We start from the raw sequence: 15,219 nt of genomic DNA on the forward strand, positions 1-15,219 counted from the left end.
TATGACTTCACTGAGGCATGATGCTGGATGGCCAGCACGTAAAGGATGGCAGCTGCCCTTCGTAACCTGAGCCCAGGAGGGGGATGGAGCCAGGTGACACCTTCTGGCAGGCAGGGCCGGCTCTAGGTTTTTTGCTGCCCCAAGCAAAAAAATTTTTGGCTGCCCCCCCACCCCAGACCTGGGCTCCCCCCCCCCCCCCGCACCTCCCTGCTGCCCCAGCTCTGGGTTCTCCCCCCACCCTCCCACACCCCCTGCCGTCCCAGCACTGGGATATCTCCTTTCCCCCCCCACTAGTGCCCTACCCCCACCCCCCTGCCGCCCCAGCCCTAGGCTCTCCCCCCAACCTGCACCCTCCTGCTGCCCCAGCCCTGGGTCACTGGTAACTCGCTCCCAGGGCGGGTCATTCAGCAGGAATTTTGGATGCACACAGAACACAGACAGGTTTGGTTCCCATATGGTCACAGAACTGCAGTAAAGTGGAACAATTTTCAGCTTGTGTGATTGGAGGATATCTGGATGCATATTATAAGACTGTCCTACATAAATGAGGAAACCTTGAGGTGCCTTTATTATTCTTTTGTTCCACTCTTTGTGTCTATGGGGAATTTGCCAATGCAATATCACTGTCTTCCTTTTAAACAAATAAAACTAAAACAAACAAACAAAACGGCAATGGCTATTGAAAATAGCAATTCCAGTCCTAATAACCACTGGGAAGCATTTCTTGCTCAATTTTATCCTACTTTTTCTACAGCAAGTTACAGTGGATCAGTATATTTAATTTGGGAGACATGAAGTAACAGCTGCCCAAACTGAGCTTGAGCACTCCTGAATTTTGAGGTGATCAAATCTGGAAGGCAGGTGCTAGATTCCCCTTCTGAATATTAGCTATGTCTGGAAAGGAAAAGTCAATTTCTGCTTCCATGGCTCAGAAGTGGAAATCCTCCTACGTGCCTGGTACTGTATCTAAAGCTGCGGAAGTCCCCTAGCAAAGTCCCCTTACTTTTCATTTTAAATTCTAGTGGGATCCACGTACCTCCCTTGCTAGGCTTCAGATAGAGAGGGGCACTGTCCATTTAGTCCACCCAATTCCTTCTTTGGGGGCTGCTGCAAGGTGAGGTCACACCAGTATCCCTAATGCAGTCTGGGGAAGTCTTCTGAAGGGGATATCTGGGGCAAAGCCTTGTACTCCTTGGGCATACTTGTCCCCCATTCACAGTGCCACCCCTGACTCCCCCACACTCCATGACACGGGGCTCATCCCTCCCCCGTTCCAGTCCCCCAGCATTTAGCATTTCAGCACTGCCGAGAAGTTTCCATATTCAGCGCGGCAGGCCGGTCCCCACCGCTGGCGTCCTCCATCTGCCTCAGCTCTGCCAGCTTCACATTTCCTGCATGGGGCCTGCGTCGCCGGCCTGCTGGGATGGGGCAGCACTGGCAAGGAAGCCAAGACGGCTGCAGAACGAGGGCACGTAGCGAGCAATATTATTTTTCTGCCATATCAGCAGTGCCACCGCCAGCAACACCACCACTGACCCCACCACTGGCACCACCACCTCTGCAATACGGCTGGACTGAGATCCGGACTCTGCAACCAATGACAGGAATTGCGGCATTAGCGGGATAGTTGGTGAAACCAGGCGAAAACTTCCAGCCTCTCTACTGTGCTCAGCGTTCCACCCTGGCGTGCGCAAAAGGGATTTTCCGGTTCGAGATGCTCCACTGTCCCAGGCTAATCGTGGGTTTGCCAATTTTCCTGAGGCTCCTACGTGCTACCATAACACAACTAATCAATAATGTACAGCGCCTAGCACTGTGGGGGTGCTGCACCATGACTAGGATTGCTAGGCACCATACACTTTAAATTAAGGTTCACTTGATAGATGGTTTATAAGGCGTTCGTACGTGGTGGATATACACTCTCGGCATGCTAAAGACACAAGTAACGAGTGTGCTTGTCTACACAGGGCCACTCAGGAAAACTAATCCAAATTGACTTTTAAAGTGGATTAGTTAAACCACATTAAACCCCTGTATGGACGCTCTCCTTGAAAATTAAAACAGCCTGAATTCGATTTAGCTTAATTCACTTTAAAAGTGAATCCAATTCAGGCCACTTCAATTCTAAATAAGAGTGTCCACATAGGGGGAGGGTCAATGCAGTTTAGTGAATCCACTTTAAATTTCGAGCAAGTCTATACTACAAAATTAAGTCAACCTAAATTACGTCAACATACAGCCAGGGCAGTAATTAAATCGCTTTTGCACGTCCATACTACGCCCCTTGTGTCGGCGGCGCGCGTCCTCACCGGGAGCGCTGGTACCAATTTAACTGTCAGCATGGGGCATTGTGGGACAGCTTCTGAAGGCAGCAACAGAGTACAGTGTCTACACTTACACTACATCTATCTAAATACATCCACCCAAGCGCTATGCCTCTCCTGGATGTGGAGTTATTAAGTTGTTTCAACAGGCGAGTTCCACGGATGGTAGCTGCCTTTTAGTGTAGACACTGACAGAGTTGGGGCGAAGTAAGCTGCCTTATGTCGACCTAACGCTGTAGTGCAGACCAGAGCCTGCACTTTGACTTGATTTGGATTAATTTTCCTGAGTGGCCCTGTGTAGACAAACCCTGCAACCACCATTCAACCCTTTCTAAATTACTTCTACGTGGAACCTCAATATAAAGTGTCACCCAAGAAATCAAGTCATAGATGGGCACGGACATGGGGTTGGGAGCCAAGCGGTCAGTACCCGGAGGTTCTGCCCCACCCACTCTGCTCCATCGGCCAGTAGGGCAAGGAGAAGGGATGTAAAGCCATGGATGGCTCTCTCAGCGGGAGATGGAGATCTGACCTTGCTACTCCCAGCCCTGCTGGGACCAGGGAGCAGAGACCCTCCCTCCTGGCTGCTTCTTGGCCTCTAGCTGACACCGCGCTGTTCCTTGCTGGCTGGCCTGTCCGTGCCCGACAGGAGCCGAGCGGGGCAATCTGCCGGGGAGCCGGGCAGCTGCCAGAATTAGCAGGCGATCCCAGCAGCATAAGCAGCCCGCTCCCAGCCCCGTCACTCACCTGCTGCTGCCGTCCCGCCGCTGACCAGGGCCCCCTGGGAGGCCAGAGCTGAGGTTGGCGCAGGCTCTGGAATGAGACAATGCAGAGGCGGTGGCAGCGAGCGGATGCAGAGTCCCAGGAGATCAGAGACAAGGGGTCCCATCCCCTCCAATCCGTTAAAATCTGCCCCCCTAGAACTCCCCACGCAGCAACCTCCTTTGCTGAGCCCGGGCCAGTGACCGTAGATCAGCCCTGGCAGGGGCTTTGTCCGACCTGTTCTTAAAAACCTCCAATGACAGGGATTCGCCAACCTCCCTTGGAAGCCTGTTCCAGAGCTTCACCAGCCCTAGAGTGAAAAACCTTTTCCTCCTGCAGAACCGAAACCTCCCTTGCTGCAGATTATCATAGAACTGTTACCGAAATATCGGGTCCACCTAGCTGAGAGCCAATAACAGCCAGACAGGGATAAGGAAGAGTTGCTTTATTCTGCAGAAGAAAGGAGAGCTTTGCACCTTGGTACAAAGACTTTGTTTTACATATATTTTACAGATTTTTTATATACATTTAGACAAAGGTTTTTGCCGTGTTAACACTTGATTGGTGGTTGTCAGACCCGTGCTTTTGCTATCTGGTCAGTGAATACCGGCTTGGGACCAGCTCTAACTACCTTAAGGCCTTGAAAGGGAAGACAGTTGAAAAGTTCAGGCTACTGTGTACTTGAAGTGTTTGCTTTCCCCTAATGGTCACTGGTTGACATAAAGGCTGCTTTGTTAAGGGGGGGGGTTACTAGTAACTTTTACAGTCCCCCCCGTTTGGGCCTGACAAATTTAAAAATTGTCAGGCCCGTTACGCAATTTGCGATCAAGCTGGAGGGACAGATACTGGGTTTTTTATGGACAGCAGAGGTTTTGATTATAGCATTATATAGGCATTTTGACACCTTGTATTATTGTTTAAATAACATATAGAAAGAAAAAAAAAGAATTTATTGAATAATTGTTTGAAAGAGCCCTGTAAACCATGACCCAAGGTTTGGAAGGAGGTTTTTAAAACTAAAGGTGTGATTAAGAGATACAGCATGGAAAACAACAGCAGCATTTTTAATGGCTTGTAAATTTTGCTTAATTAAGCCAGAATGATTAACATAGAAACAATATTTTTTTTTGATGCGAGCACAAGCCCCCTAGGAATGTATCTGTTGGACAATCAAAGGAGTTGCTCCATTCCTATGGACCCCAAAGCAGAATGCAACATATATATTTTATACTAATAACATTTTATCAAAATATTCTTTAAATGTTAACTTGCTAACTTGAGACCATGAGCGGAGACATTATGTAACCTTTTAACCATTGGCTACTGTGCTATCTTGTCTTGCTGCAAAACCTATCCCGGGGTGTGGAACTGCCTACCCCGTCACTTTCCCCCGCCCATGGAAAATCTATATATTTCATTGTAATCAATTGATTGACAGTGTCTCTGAGCCTGATAAACCAGGTGACACTCCGCCAGCGCTGTGTGTAATAAACCCCTATGCTTTGACCTCTACCCGGTGTGGATTTATGTCCTTCACCAGGAGAGCAGGACAATGACCTCCCATGTCTTACATACAACACTCCTGGTAATACAGCCCAGAATAATATCAGCCTTTTTAGCAACTGCATCACACCGGGGGCTGCTATTCAATTTGTGACCTGCCCTAACCCCCAGCTCCTTTCCAGCCGTGCACGCCCCTGGCCGGTTATTCCCCAGTTTGGAGCTGGGCATTGGATTTTCCCTTCCTAAGTAACGCACTTTGCACTTGTCTCTACTACATTTCATCTGCCTGAACTCAGCCCAGTTCTCCAATTTGTCCAGGTAGCTTGAATTCTCCCCCCTCTCTCTGTGGAAAGTGGAGTCTTCCTCTATCCCGCAGCTGGAACTCCCCACGCAGCCCCAGCCGGGACCCCGCGGTGACGTTATCTGATTAAAATATGACCACGTTGATCATTGTTGCAACCACTGTTATATATTTGCAACAAATCTTGCACAAAGGGTGCCAAGTGAGGCATCTATGGAAAGGTTATGATTTGCTGAATATGATTATGCTATCTGTATGCATGTATCATTTTTGTATTTGACATTATGAGCATAGGCTCTGTACCTGGATTTCAAGTGTTTGCTCCTGCGATAACTCTCACAAGGTAGTTAGCCAGCACATCTTGGAGGCGGGTATTCAAATTGTGTGGCCCATCGAAAGAACATTTAACTCACAATGGAAGACGCCCACTTATCCTGAAGGGATTTTCCTCTGAACATGCTGTCTGAGGTATAGCTAATGGCTTCTACTGTGACTAAGCAGAATCATGCATGGACATGTGACTTGCCCATGTGACTTCAAACACCATCTGAGGGTTTTGTTTAAAACAACGGGTTTCCCTCCACATTGTAGAAGCTAAAAGGCCCTGGAAACATCTAATGGGAGCATTCTAACCAAGGGCCTGAGGACCTTCCAATGATTTTGAAGCAGCCAGAGACTTGACTTAAGCCAGCAGTATATTCCATCACTGCTACAAGCCTGAACCAAGAACTTTGCAATTGTTGTATGTATGTGATTCCTTTAACCAATTTTAACTCTCACCTTTTTACTTTCTTTTTATGCATAAAGGATTGGCATCAGTGTGATTTTGGGGTAAGATCTGAGTTGTATATTGACCTGGGTGTGTGGCTGGTCCTTTGGGATCAGAAGAACCTTTTAGGTGTCACCAGACTCCTTGTTGTTTTTGTGGATTAGGGTGACCAGGCCTCCCGATAAAATCGGGATGTCCCGATATGTAGGCATTTGTCCCGTGTCCCGACTGATGTTTGGTCGGGACGCAATTTGTCCCAATATTTCGCGGTACTCTGTGTTTTTTTGTTTTTTGGGTTTTTTTAGCTCCGACGGTGACCCTCCCCACCATGTGTTCCAATATTTTCTTCCTCTCATCTGGTCACCCTATTGTGGATACAGACTAACACGGCTACCTCCTGATACTTTTATTTAATGAAATTGGTTTTAAAGAACCACTCGTCTCAAAGTCGAGTGTTTTTGGTGGTGATACAAGGACTGGAACGACTAAGGAAACTGCTGTTCTGACTTCCTGTTAGCCAATGGGGTGAAACAGAAGTTTGCTTTGGTTGCTGGTTTGGTGTATCTCATGGGAGAATAACCTCCAGTTTTGGGGTGTATCTGCCCAAAAGGATTAAAATTCAAAACGATCTGGACAAACTGGAGAAATGGTCTGACGTAAATAGGATGAAATTCAATAAGGACAAATGCAAAGTGCTCCACTTGGGAAGGAACAATCAGTTGCACACATGGGAAATGACAGCCTAGGAAGGAGTACTGCGGAAAGGGATCGGGGGGTCATAGTGGATCACAAGCTAAATATGAGTCAACAGTGTAACGCTGTTGCAAAAAAAGCAAACATCCTTCTGGGGTGTATTAGCAGGAGTGTTGTAAGCAAGACACGGGAAGTAATTCTTCCGCTCTACTCTGCGCTGTCAGGGGCATTTCTCGGGGCTGTGATACAGGCACGGGAGGGCAGGAACCCAAAGACATCAGCCAAGGGGCACCACTGGCTGCAGACTGGGATCCCGCTGTGCCAAGCAGGCAGCTGACACTCCATGTTACACCTCAAAGGGGTGGAGGAAACTAGGCTCAGGTGGTTCATGTGTTCACAGAGAACAAATGTGTCAGCCTCTCTCTGGCAGAGCGGCAGCACAGCCTGTGAGAAGGAGCAGCAGCCTGGGCCTCAGGGGGCCTGGGTTTGATTCACTGACCTGCTGTGTAACCTTTGGTAAGTCACTTCCTTGCCCCGTGCCTCAGTTTCCCCCCTCAGACATTTTGTCTATTTAGATGGTAATTTCTTAGGGGCAGGGACTGATTCATTCTGTGTCTGGGCAGCGCCCGGCCCGACGGGGCCCTGATCTCAGTGACTATGGGTCTGGGCAACACCCAGCGCAACAGGGCCCCAATCTCGGCGACTTTGTGTCTGGGCAGCGCCCGGCCCGACGGGGCCCCGATTTCAGTGACTGTCTGGGCCGCGCCCAGTAAAACGTAGACAAATGAAAGAAATGGCTGAACTGTCCCCAGGAACTTGTAACCGAGAGAGCAAACCTAGTTGAGGGATTTGAAAGTCCGACCCCTACCAGACCCTGAGGTCGGAGCTGGGGCTGATCTCTGTTTAGCTGTCAGCGGGCGTGTTGGGCAGTTTCTTATTTTCCATGTTTTCTCTGTGCTGCTAGGACTAAATGTGCTTTGCGGTGGCTGGTTGGTACCTGGTGTACATTGTCGCAGCCCCAGAGAAAAGGAAAGCACAGGTGCTTAGGGTGACCAGATAGCAAGTGTGCAAAATCGGAACAGGGAGTGGGGGGTAATAGGCACCTATATAAGACAAAGTCAAATCAGGACATCTGGTCACCCCACGGGTGCTGGACCACACTCAGATGTGCTGGGAAACTCACAGTGACGTTCAAACCCAAACCCAACCCCCCGGCTGGAGGGAGACAGATGCAGGCCTCCACCTGTGAGAGGGGGTGGCTGGGAAGCTGGAAACCTGACATCCGGGCCCTCCAGAGGCCAAGGGGAAATCCACGGTGCGGTTACCCCTGAAATTGTGACCCACGGCACTTACCTGTTACAATCAGACGGATGAAAACCAGACACTTGCTTTTGTTCATCTCAGATTCAATCTTATACAGCCCTGCAATGGCTTTGCTGGCGTTCGTCATGGTGAGCCATCTGTTGGACACGGAGATGCGCCCAGCGAAGGAGCTGTCGAGTGGGTTTGATTTCCCTGGACGGATGACGGCTATCGGCACCCATGTCCCAGCCAAGGCATCGTACCAGGACAGCTGGGCAAAGCGCTCCGTGAGGTTAAGGGGCTGTTGCACGTCGCCACCCTCGGGCACAGACAGAGGGATGTCCTGTTGACATTGGCTGGGGCCTGGGAGAAGAAATCAACATTTCAGGCCAGCTTTGGTGAAGCCTGGAAGAAGTCAGACCCAGATCCAGCAGGGGAGGGAGGGATAAGTTACGGGGAGCACTTCAGATATAAGGCGTAGACCCTGTAAATGCTCAAGCAAGCCTTGCGCCGCGGGCGTAGCATCACCCTCAGCTCTCTGCTCGAGGGAGCGTCTACACGGCAATACGAGCCCTGCCGCGCCGAATCGCAGGGTGGGTCTACACAGCAACCGGACACCCCCGTGTGCCCCATGCCAGCCAACTCCGGCTCGTGGGGCTCGGGCTGCGGGGCTGTAAAATTACTGGATAGATTCCGCTCCCACAAATGGGGAGGGTCTCAGAGCCCAGGCTCCAGCCTGAGCCCCCAACGTTTACACGTCTGTCTTTAGTGCCCCTCCCCCCCCGCAAGCCCGAGTCAGCTGAGCCGGCCTCGGTGCTGCGGGGGAGGGAAGGGGGGCTTGGTAGTGTAGACACCCCTGAGTGTGTGCGGAATCAGAGTCAAAATCACGAAACCGCACCAAGATCCTGGGCAGGGTCTGTGCAGTGCCCGGCACAATGGGGGCCTGGGTCTCCACACACACATCCCACGATGTGCTGTGTTCCACACACCCCTCTTCCCTCTCCAAATGGCCTCCCGGTGCATCCCCTCCCCCCCGTTTCCCTTCTGGCCTCTCACTTTCGGGGAACCCAGCCCGGCACAGAGCTTCCCGGGCGGCACTTACGGGTGTCCGGTACCGCTTGCCCAGTGCGCCGGAGTAAGACGACGACTTTAAAGGCGATGCTTGCAAAGGCAAAGGGATGGGTTTGGTTTTTACACCTCGTGGCACCCGAGCTGTACGCCATGCTGCACTTCTGAGACTAACGCCCACATGGTCATCCGGGCACCACATGGTCATCCTAAGCAGGCCCGCCCTTGACCCTGCCTCCTCCTGCGCAAAGCGTATCAACCCGGACGCTGGCCATGCCGCAAAATTCCTGCAGGGCCCCCCAAAGAAAAAAAAAGCCTTCCAAAAAATCCAGACGGCCATATCGCACCGCAAGTGGGATGGCAAGAAATCGATCCGTTACACGTGTCAGCATTTGTACGTCCTATGCCAGTGAACGCCCTCAAACACGTTTAAAAGAGGGCAATCTTCGTCGCTGTGTTATTTTGAAGAAATAGTTTTTATCCCCCATTCCTCCAGCGCTCTGCGTCAGTCACTGTGCGCCTCTCTGCCTCACGCAGGCACCAGGCCGGCAAAGCACGTTAGCGGGTGCTTTGTTTTAAGCATCTCAATCGTCCCCTGGAAGCAGGGACCCCATGAAACACGAGAGGTCTTGTTTTTCTGTGATTCTCCAGGGGAGACTGAATATGGCCGCTGCATATTTTTAGACCCGCCCTGCGACAGTTATGGCGTCTCAGCACCTCCGCGTGTCTAACAGCGACTGTCCAAGAGATCAGTTGTTTTCTCCTAGGTGCCTAGCAGGAAAGCCACAAAATGTCCTTCCTACACATGCTGTATATCATTCTTCTGGGGCTCGGTGTTTTAAACCCGCCTGTGCCCTTTGAGTGGCTTGTTATGCATTTGAAACCTATTTCAGCCCAAATAAGGGTGACACCTTCCCCCCCCACCCCCCCACTAAGTCCTCCAGTGTCAAACAGCAAGTGTGGGCATCTTACCTCCTGAAAAGCAAGTTTCCTCCACATCTTTCCTTCCCCAGGGCTGCTGGCGATTCCCCCTGTTAGAGAGGCCCACCGATAGAGCAAAAATTGAGCAGGCAGGAAAAGCAGACCGGAGGTGGCCACATCCTTGTGACGATGTCAGAGATAGAGAGAGTAGGCGCAGCTTTTCCCACGCCACCCCTCCGGCCCCGCACGGCCAAGTTTCACTTCAGTTTTACGGCACAACAGCTGCAGCCTTGGGCCTGGCGTTTGTCACCGGTGCAAAAAAAAATAATTAAAAGCCCCTCCCCCGAGGATTCGCGTCTCAGGAGGTTCCCCTGCCAAAATCGCCAGGTTGGCTTAGAAATCGGGAGCTGAACGGGAAACGCCAGGGGCTCTGTCTTTGCCTTCGGGACTTTGAGCCGTGTGGCCTGTTCCCTGCCCTGAGGGCCAGGAGCTTCAATATTTTGTTTTCGATGGAACTTCCTTGAACCCCGGCTCCGTGGTCAAGAGGCAAGGAGCGGGGCAGGCCTGGGGTGTGAGGCCGTGAACGGGAGCTCGGGGAAATGGGAGGGAGGCAGTGGGGCCCAGGGGCAATGGGGGGGGGGAGGCGGGGAGGCAGCAGGGGCCAGGGGTGAGGGGCAGTGGGGGGCCGGGGCAGCAGCAGGGACCAGGGGCAATGTGGGGATGGGGGGCATGGGGAATCAGCGGAATTGGGGATTGGGGGGATGTGAAACTTAACAAGCAACACACAGCTGTCACCAAGCCATGTCTCTCTCTCGCACACACACACACACACACATCCCCACCGGGTGGGGCGGCCAAAAACCAGGGTTATCGGCTCATTCCCCAGCCACGCGCGTCTGCAGCAGCGGCCCAGCCTTGGGGAGGGGGAGCCGTTATTCCTAGAAAGCAGCTGGGGGGTGGGAACTGGAGCCGTCTCCTCTCTCCTCCCATCGGACTGAGGCCAGCGAGTTGGAGCCAAAATGATCAGACAAGAGGGGGTGACGGGAGGGAATTGGCCCAGGCTAGCGCTGCGGGCGGCAGCAACAGGCGGCTCCCCTCCACGCTGGGCAGTGCAAGTTCTTGGTCTGAGCGCAGGAGCCGTGAGCTCACTGCAGGCAGGTGGCGTCGGCTGCCCTAGTCTCGCTCCCTGGAACCAGTCGCTGGCGTCCGAGCAGAGATTCCTGGGCGCTGTTTGTGACCACCCCTGTTCCAGGCCTGGGGCCAATAATAAAATAGCTTATGCTAGCAAACCAGCTGGAGGCCATGGCTCCCGGTGCTCCGGCAATGGGAAATTGACGTGCCAGGCCTCACGTTGCTCCCATTTGGCTTAGGGGCGAACTCCCCACCCCATTCCTCCATGCTCAGCCCCAGGGAAAAGGCAGCTGTGCCCCCGACCCAGCCCCTTGCTGGCTAGTGTGTGCCAGCACCTTGCAGCGCTCAGCTGCTCCAACGGGGACACACACACAGAGCAGGGGGCAGCAGGATTTACACACACAAACACACACACACTCAAACACACAGCAGGGCCCAGCCCCTCTGGCGGGGGTGTCAGGGACATACACACACACACACAAACAGCAGGGCCCAGCCCCTCCAGCAAGGGGCACCAAGGACATACACACACACTGCACCCCATTATCTTCACAGTTATATTATTATGATAGGATAATTATGATGCATTTTGTACAAGACAGGTCATGCGAGGTGGCACTGGAAAGGTTATGGTTTACTGAATATGTTTGTATCTGGAGTTAGGAATATTGGCGATGTGCCTGTATTTCAAAGGGGCTTACTCTGGGTGACACCCCAACTAGCCCTTCAGGTACAACAATGAAGCCAGACAGTGCTGATGGCCCATCAGCAAAGACAATGGACCCTGAAAGAACTTAACCTTCCTGTGGACCTTCCAGACCATCTGTAAGTTATGGCTGCTGTGACGTTAGGAGTTTAATATAATATTTCGTTGGAAGGTGACAGGGCCAGAAAGAGTTAATTAACTCTCACACTGACCTGACCCATGGGTGAACCTTAAGGACTGGTTAGGAAGATATGTAAATGAATAGAGCTTTGAAATGCAAATCTGCATTGTTAGAGGTAAAAGGGTAGATGTTTGCTCAGGTCTAGTGATGTAAGCAAACAAATCTTGTCTATTGCTATAACTTTAATTCAAAGATCAAAAAGGGAATATTAACATTTATGATGATACTTGAGTGAAATAGTATTATTGTCTATATGTCTCTTTGAAGGTTGTGGTAACCGGGATCTGAACTGTTTAATGGATAAATTACCCTGTGCTAATTGCCAGGATGTTTGGAAGGAGAATTAAGCCTATTGTTTTCTCAGGCCGAAAGGCTACTGGAGATGTATAAGAACCCTGGGACACGATCCTTCTGCATCTCAGATCTGCTTTGGGTTTCAAGACGGGGAAACCTTAAGCCACAAGGATTGAGATCCCCAGTCATTGGCTGGAGTCACCCTGAATATGGACATTGGACTATAACCTATGGACTATATCTAAAAGGACTTTTGGCAACTACAGTCTCACCTCTGCTATGCATCTGAACCTCAAGAATTGAATTCAAGTCTGTATGTATATTGATCTTTTAACCAACACACTCTCTCTTTTCTTTTTTAATAAATCTTAGCTTAGTTAATAAGAATTGACTATAGTGTGTATTTTGGGTAAGATCTAAGTTATAATTGAACCTGGGTGTGTGGTTGATCCTTTGGGATTGGAAGAACCTTTTCTTTTATATGATGAGATAAGATTTTCAGTGTCTGGACGGAGGCCTGAGGCTGGGCACTTTAAGGGAAACTGCGTTGTTTGGACTTCTAAGTAACCAGTGAGGTACTATAGAAGCTGTTTTGTGCTGGCTTGGTAAATCTAAGTATTGGAATAACCACCAGCGTTTGGGGTTGGTCTGCCCCGTTTTGTTTGCAGTTCACCCTGATTGAGTGACCTCAGCTGGCTCCCACGGGCAGCACCGTCACAGATGCTATGTCTCATGCAAGGTATGCAAGGTCATGTGACCAGGCCGCATGTCTCTGGACTCCATCTTGGGATGTCAGTGTTTTTCCACAGACTGGTCTGGGAACCAAGTTTTCAAACAAAGGGTTCCTGCCTTATGCCAAAGCTGTATAAGGCAGGGAGTGACATCATCTCGGGGTCTTCACCAATGACTCCCCACACAAGAGGACTCCTGAAAACACCACTGAATTGGGGGACCCCAGTGCTAAAGGGATTTTTAGCCTGTGTGTGAAAACCCTGGGGATTCCAAGCTGCAAAGCCAGCGTAGCTTGTGCCTTAAGAATCTGCAGCCTGCTTGTGCCATCCGTCAGGGTGAGAGATTGTGCATTCAAATCCTATCCGTCTAGCATAGGTGGCAAGTTATATGGGCCCATGGTGCCCCTGCTCCACCAATATTCAAGAACGTGGGCCCAGCTCCACCAATGTTTGGGTTTATATTTAATCAGAGCTGTCCCATACATAGAACGGACCAGGGCAACCGCACCACACTTTGGGGGGGGCTCACACTTCAGGGGGAGGCGGGGTCCAGGGCGGCCTGGGGGGGTTAGTGGGTGTGACGAAGTAGGGGATATTCTTAGTTTTTCCTTGTTTTTTTCAATGGTTTGCATGCAGAGGGGGTGGGACTCAGTTTCCCTGGGTGTTACTGGTTTAACGAGGTGATGGGAGAGGGAGTTTGTTGTGAGAACTTGGGACCCTGGCCAATGGTCTGGAGAATGGATACCCCAGCGACTGGTGACCTGGTGACCGGGAGGCCCAGCTCGGGAGTCACAGCTGGTTCTGGCCAGTGGGAGGATAATGGGCTGTGAAGAGAGGACCCCAGTGACCTGACCAGCCGGTTCCATCCAGAGGGGGCCAGAGGATAGAAGAGAGGAGATGAGGCCCAGGCGACCCTGTTTACCTGGATAGAAGACAATGGACAGAGGTGGGACGTGGGGCCGGTGATATCAGCTACCCAGCTGGGAAGCAGGGGGGCTCGGGACTGGAGAGACAGAGCAGGCAGAGCCCACCTGGATGCAGGGGAGACTGGGTTGTGCTGTGCTGAGGGAGGCCAGGCCTGAGGGCCCAGAGAGTTTCCTGTGCTGTGTTCAGACACTCAATAAACCCTCCTGTTTTACGCTGGCTGAGAGTCACTCCAGTCTAGAGATCAGGGTGGCATTATTCCCTCTGGGAGTGGAGGCCCTGGGGGTCCAGAGTAAGTGGACTCCCTGAGGGGGCCCACGGTGAGAGACAGATGTGCTAAGGCTCAGAGAGGTGCGGCTCCAGGAGGCGGAGGGGCTTAACCCCTGAGAGAGAGTGGACCCCTGAGAAGGAGGTCACACTGTCACACTGAAGGGGGTTCCCCCCAGGGACCGCATGGGGCCAAGAGTGGGCACGATCTATGAGTCAGTGACAATGTGGTAGCAGAGGATGGTTGGCGGATGCACCCTGTAGATGGTTGGCTGCGAGCGCAGGCGCTTTGCAGTGAGTGGCTGCCAGTGATAAAATGAGGGAACTGAAAGGAACCAGCCTGGAAATGGCCTAGAACCAGCTCCGTAAGAGTGACCTGGCACATCTGTGCAGGGAGAGGGGGCTGAGCGTGGGGAGGCTCACTAAGGAGCGGCTGATTGCTCAGCTTGTAGAGAATGACCAGTCTGAGGAACAGGCTCCAGACCCCAGGGGGGCTCCCGGGGTGCCCGGAGAGCTGGGAAGTAGCCGTGGGGGCAGTCCATGTAACAGCCGTGAGTCTATCAGACACGACTCCTCAGTCAGCACAGGGAGACCCCAGTCAGGTTCCTCCCTAGAGGAGCTGCGGAGACTGGAGCTGCAGCTGAAAGCAAAGGAGCTGGAGCTGGAGGAGCAGAGGCTGGTGGACCATGCAGAACAGCGGAAGCACGAGTTGGTTGGAGGAGCGGTGGGCCAAGAGGGCCGGCCAGAGGGTAAGTGGGGAAGGGCCCTGAGACGCTAGTTTTGTGGAGAATCTAGACACCAAACTGCAGCCCCAGTTCAAGGAGGGGGGGATATTGATGCCTACCTCACAGCCTTTCAGAAAGCTTGTGATCTGAACCAGATTGACCCCGCAGACAGGCTCCGCTGCCTGACCCCCTGCTGGGTCCCAAGGCCGTAGAGGCGTTCAGCCAAATGGATGGTGTTGAGACGGGGGACTACGACCTGTTCAAACAGGCTTTGCTGCTGAAGTTTGAACTGACCCCCGAGGCGTACAGGAAACGATTCCGGGGTGTGCGCAAGGCCTCAGGTGTCACTTACAAGGAAGTCGCCAGCCTGCTGGGGGAATATCTCCGCAAGTGGGGGAAGGGCGCAGAGGCCACTACCTCGAGGACGTGTATAACCTGGTGGGGTTGGAGCAGCTGTATGACATCTGCCCTCCGGACCTTAAGATGTGGCTAGTGGACCGGAAGCCCAAAGATCTGCGCAGTGCAGGGGCGCTGGTGGATGAGTTCGTGGACAGTAGATCGGGGGCAGGAGGGAGACCCACATCAGGGACTCAGAAGGGGAGTCACCCAGAGACCTC

General features: G+C 52.1%; 1 protein-coding gene across 2 annotated transcripts; it reads right to left on the minus strand.

Moving 5' to 3' along the window:
* Positions 1-545: 545 nt before the first annotated feature.
* LOC135893027 (uncharacterized) lies at positions 546-10,163 on the minus strand. 2 transcript variants are annotated; one of them, XM_065420813.1, is made up of 4 exons: positions 8,757-9,368; positions 7,706-8,017; positions 3,072-3,137; positions 546-1,588 (listed from the first exon to the last, which is right to left on the minus strand). In XM_065420813.1, exons 1-4 carry the CDS (start codon positions 8,875-8,877, stop codon positions 1,383-1,385), a joined length of 705 nt encoding a protein of 234 aa, XP_065276885.1. In that variant the 5' UTR covers positions 8,878-9,368; the 3' UTR covers positions 546-1,382. The 2 variants fall into 2 exon arrangements, 1 of the variants encoding a protein (XP_065276885.1); XR_010562322.1 differs by lacking the exons at positions 546-1,588; positions 3,072-3,137; positions 8,757-9,368 and adding an exon at positions 9,695-10,163 and having other exon boundaries at positions 7,931-8,017.
* Positions 10,164-15,219: the final 5,056 nt, after the last annotated feature.

This window comes from Emys orbicularis, chromosome 21 (genome assembly GCF_028017835.1).
Source record: "Emys orbicularis isolate rEmyOrb1 chromosome 21, rEmyOrb1.hap1, whole genome shotgun sequence".
Taxonomy (NCBI): domain Eukaryota; kingdom Metazoa; phylum Chordata; order Testudines; family Emydidae; genus Emys; species Emys orbicularis.